Raw genomic sequence first — 5,150 nt, forward strand, 5'->3', positions numbered from 1 at the left:
TGTGTGTGTGTGTGTGTGTGTGTGTGTGTGTGTGTGTGTGTGTGTGTGTGTGTGTGTGTGTGTGTGTGTGTGTGTGTGTGTGTGTGTGTGTGTGTGTGTGTGTGTGTGTGTGTGTGTGTGTGTGTGTGTGTGTGTGTGTGTGTGTGTGTGTGTGTGTGTGTGTGTGTGTGTGTGTGTGTGTGTGTGTGTGTGTGTGTGTGTGTGTGTGTGTGTGTGTGTGTGTGTGTGTGTGTGTGTGTGTGTGTGTGTGTGTGTGTGTGTGTGTGTGTGTGTGTGTGTGTGTGTGTGTGTGTGTGTGTGTGTGTGTGTGTGTGTGTGTGTGTGTGTGTGTGTGTGTGTGTGTGTGTGTGTGTGTGTGTGTGTGTGTGTGTGTGTGTGTGTGTGTGTGTGTGTGTGTGTGTGTGTGTGTGTGTGTGTGTGTGTGTGTGTGTGTGTGTGTGTGTGTGTGTGTGTGTGTGTGTGTGTGTGTGTGTGTGTGTGTGTGTGTGTGTGTGTGTGTGTGTGTGTGTGTGTGTGTGTGTGTGTGTGTGTGTGTGTGTGTGTGTGTGTGTGTGTGTGTGTGTGTGTGTGTGTGTGTGTGTGTGTGTGTGTGTGTGTGTAAGCATCTACACATGGATATAGCAGGTTTTGCAGTTTGGATTCCTTTAAGTCCAGTTTTAGGAGTAGAAAGTGTTTTCTCCTTAGAATAAAGTAGCCATTCTCAGAAGGCTGTGCCTTCGGGTGGATTCAGATCGTCTTCTCTCCCTTTCTCTGAGATCAGCTCTCCTGCCAACGCTGCCGATGAGCTGAGGGGTGACGGCACACGAGAAGCTGTTCCAGAGCGGCGCGAGGCAGAGCAGCCCGTGGGCCACGCGAGGTCTGTCTTCCACTTAAAATACACAGATGCTTGAATAAAAATAATTTCAGAGTAGGGTAGAACCGTATTTATTCAAGTAGAAAATAAGGGTATTCCACACCTCCTTATTTGTTCCCCCCTCTTTCCTGTCTTGAACCTATGCTGAGTATTACAGCATTTAATTACTTTTGAAGCACTAATCACTGTTTTTTTCCCTTAAAACAAAGGAGCTCTGGGCAATTTTTGTGCCTTGTTCTTTCTGTGCTTTTAAAAGGCATTCAGCACGTGCTGGTGTTTCTCCTGGTTCTTTACTCGTGTTGCTCTCGGGCCATACACTGCAGGGAGCCTCTGCACACCCGCAGACAAACATCTCCTGCATCTTAGCAAAGCGAGGCAGGTTTGCGGTAGAGCTAATCCCAGGTTTTCATCCTACTTGGGAGGGTTCCTCAGTGCCAGGGAGGCTGGAGGTGCCAAACTTGACGGTGATTTTTGAGTCTCCTTAGAGAGACTCGACGCACATCCTCAGCGGTGCTTCTTCACAGCGACGACCACACCTGTCCCGTGTGTGAGAGCTGGCTGCGCGCCCACTGTCACCCGAGCGGGACCCGATCCGGGGGGCGGCCGGGGGGGCCCCACCAGCAGGACGAGGGGTGAGTGTCCCACCGTGGGTGCAGGAGGTTCTCTCAGCGGCCTCAAACCTGAGAGGAGTTAACCGCTTAGCTTAAAAAAAAAAAGATGGATGTGCATAACCATTGGTTGTGTTTCCTTATAGCTCTGTCAGGATAAAAGCTGGTGCCTGCTTGTGAGCCAAGAGAGGGGAAACTGGTGTGAGGTTTATTTGAACAACACTTGCCCGGTTTATTTGGGTGTCTTGGAATCAGCTTGTGCTCCTCAGCTGTCCTCACTTGGCTCGGCCTCGTGTTGTCTTTGGCCCAGGATGGAGCTCTGTTTGGTTAAGCAGCAAAAAGTGCTATGAGAGCCCCATGGGCCTTGTGCTCACTGAGCTGCTGAGTGCTTTTTCCACCTCAAGGCGTCGTTAGTTTGTTTGGGGCAGAGCAGCGATGAGGTGAGCAAAGGTTATTTTGCCCATGCAGAGTCTTGTGCTCTCTCAGGCTCACAAAGCTGCCTTCATAGAGGCAAATTCAAATAAATACGTGGTTAAAATAAATGTGGTTTGAGGTGTGCATCCGCCTGCTTTAGCTTTTGTAAGTACGAACTTCTTTTTGCCAATTGTTTCTTTCATGCTGTTCCTGCAAGTGCTTGTTCCACTTGCTGTTAGCCCTAACCCTGGCACAGTTTCAGTTCTGCATTCACTACTCGTTTGAGTTTAAAAAGTTAACTATTTTTGAAACTGTTAATGAAAAAAGGTTTTGTGGTGCCGGAGCCTGTGTGGGGTGGCTTGGCGAGGAGCAGTTTCCAACCTGAGCCCGTCAGGGCTCACCCTTGGCTCTCTCTCCACAGCCCACGGGGTCCCATCTGCCAGCCCTGCGCCGACCGGCTGCACCTCTCCCTCGTCCACCGTGACGTGACCAGCTGCCCCGTGTGTCCGCTGGCCACAGAGGGGACCCCGGCCCACCTCGTGTCCCCCCGCACCCCCGGCTGTCACGTCTGCGCCGTCTGCGGGACGCCCAGCCACGCGCACCTCTGCCAGGTGCCCCACGGTAAGGACCCAGAAACGCCCTCCGGGTCCCCGTGGCTGGGGCCACGGTGCCACATTGCTGCCGAGGTCCCTCTGCCAGAGCGCGGGGGCTGCAGCACCAGCCGCCAGCCCTATGAACCCCTCGTTTCCCCGCTGCAGGATAAACGCTGGTGGCTGCAGCACCCTTAGCGGCACGGAGCTGGTGGGAGAGAAGGGAGAGGTGCGACACCAGCTCCTGACGTTGGCAGGGCTGAAGGTCTGAGTGCAATAAGGCAACCTCAAGTCAGGGGTCTGACTTCACAATCAAGAATTTATTTGTAAAGAAGCAGGAGAATCAAACACATTTCAAAGCCAGCTCCGTGTTGGTTTAATGCCCTACTTTTTTGTTTACTTTAGTAGGAAAAAACTATTTTTGCGGCTCTTAAAGCAAGGCTTTAAAAATTCAATAAACGTTTCTTTCCACTAGGAAAATAATTTCATAGTAAACGCCCTCTTTGCACAATCTTGCAAGATTTATTTGTATTTTTTAAACTACTTTTTTAACAGATATTCCTTTACTAGTGTGCAGACACGAGTGAGCAAATCGCAGTATTTATAGTAAAACTGTTTTGTAAATAAGGAATATAAAATGAGCAGTACTGCTATCCTGGCTTGGGGCTTGGTTTTTTGGGGTTTTTTTTTGTGTTTTTTTTCATGTTTACTACTCAAACCTTCTCACAGAGCACTTTAAATGATTCTGCAGTCTCATTCTTTGCCGGAAGTAATTAGGTGCTCAGATAATTGCTGCTGCTCGGATAATTGTTGCCCGTAGCAGTGGCCTTTCCTGGGAATTGCGATGACGGAGGCGAGGTGCCGGAGCAGAACCTGTCCCCTCCCTGGCAGCACCAGGAGGCTGGGGGAAGGTGTGCGCTCCTCTCCAGGTACAACCTGCCCTCAGCCCACCCTGACTTTTCCTGCACTGGTCGGATTCTTTAGCCAAAAGCCAGGCTGCAGCTCCAGCAAGGAGTTCAGTGGGTTAAACTAGCTGCTCCCTGCTTGGTGTTCGCTGGCTTGTACTCCTCGTTTGGCTTTGACATGGGGACAAAATGAACAGTGATAATACAGAAGTTGTAAAAATTGCCTTTCTGCTGACAGGCTGAGAGAGTTGGGGGGTTCAGCTGGAGGAGAGAAGGCTGCGGGGAGACCTTAGAGCGGCCTCACAGGGCTGAAAGGGGCTGCGGGAAAGGGGGGGACACACTCATCATCGGGGGGGAGGGATAGGATGAGGGGTAACAGGTTTAAACTGACAGAGGGGAGATTTAGATGAGATCTAAGGCAGAAATTCTCCCCTGTGAGGGGGTGAGGCCCTGGCACAGGCTGCCCAGAGAAGCTGGGGCTGCCCCCTCCCTAAAAGGGTTCAAGGCCAGGTTGGACGGGGCTTTGGGCAACCTGGGCTGGGGGAAGGTGGCCCTGCCCGGGGCAGGGGGTGGCACTGGGTGATCTTTAAGATTTCTTCCAACACAAACCATTCTTTGAGTCTCTGATTTATTAGTGTTTGCCAAGAGACTGAGTTTATTGGTGTTCTGTCAGGAGACAGGCAGTGCTGCTGGTCGGACAGAAAGGTGTCACGCAGTCACCGGCTGCTGTCCTTGTTACCTGACTGGGACGCAGCCCATTTCTGTGGGCTTGTACTGGTGGGTACAATCCTGATACCGGTTTGAGGAGGGGGAGAAGCAACGGCCATGCGAGCGCCTGAGCTGCCCCGTGCCCTGGCTGCTGTGTCCCTTTGATCATCCCTTCCACCGTGGGGTGGGCGGCAGCAGGGCTGTGCCGGGGTGCCAAGCGGTGCCCGGCCCGAGCCCCGGGCCTCACCCAGCTGACGCAGAGGGAGAGGCGCAATAAACTGAAGATGTAGGCGATGTCTACGCGGTGCAACGCGGGTGGGGCAGCAGGCCCTGCGCTCTTCAGGGGAGAGCCTGGGGTGGCCTTGAGCATCCTGGAGCTGAGGGTGACAAGGTGTGAACCGACCAAGAACAAGGATCCCTCCTCGCCCAGGCGACACTCCCACACCTGCGGAGCGCAGCGTCGAGCGGGGCCACGCACCGCCCCGGTGATCCCCTACCACCGCCCCGGCCGGGGCGAAGGGCCCGGAGTGGGCCAGGAGAGGCCATCGGGGAAAGAGGGACCCCCGCGCCACCCGCCTGCCTTCGGCTGTTTCTGGGCTATCAAGCAGCATCAGTTTGTACCGATAAAGGAGACAGCCACCGCGCCGTGGGAATCGCCGCGGGGGGAGCTGCCAGGCAGCCCCGTGGGGCTCGGTGAAGGGAAAAACCTGCGTTGCTCTTGAGAGCTGCAAACCAAAAAAAAAAATATCCAACCCGTCGCGCTTGAGCGGTGACGAGAGTCCGGGGCTGGCCTGGGTGTCGCCCGCCCCGGAAAAGGACGCGCTTTGCACTGCGCGGCGCTGCGCGGAGCCGGTACCGGCACCGGGAGCGACACCGGGAGCGGCCGCGGCCATGGCTCCGCGCTGGCTCTTGGTGATGCTGCTGGCCCTGCCCGGCGCCTGGGGTGAGCGCGGCTGCGGGGGGAGATGGGGCTGCGGGGGGAGATGGGGCTGTGTGCGGGGAGATGGGGCTGTGTGTGGGGAGATGGGGCTGTGCGGGGAGATGGGGCTGTGTGTGGGGAGATGGGGCTGTG

General features: G+C 54.7%; 1 protein-coding gene across 1 annotated transcript in view; it reads left to right on the forward strand.

Annotated features, from left to right (window-relative positions):
- Window positions 1-5,150, forward strand: part of CR1 (complement C3b/C4b receptor 1 (Knops blood group)) — an 83,753-nt gene that overhangs the window by 34,264 nt on the left and 44,339 nt on the right. The window contains exons 30-31 of the mRNA XM_026864107.1: window positions 761-856; window positions 2,297-2,496. Of these exons, the coding sequence (XP_026719908.1) occupies window positions 761-856; window positions 2,297-2,496 (296 nt within the window). The remainder of the gene's footprint in view (window positions 1-760; window positions 857-2,296; window positions 2,497-5,150) is intronic.

This window comes from Athene cunicularia (assembly GCF_003259725.1).
Source record: "Athene cunicularia isolate RWA chromosome 26 unlocalized genomic scaffold, athCun1 chr26_part1, whole genome shotgun sequence".
NCBI classification, from domain to species: domain Eukaryota; kingdom Metazoa; phylum Chordata; class Aves; order Strigiformes; family Strigidae; genus Athene; species Athene cunicularia.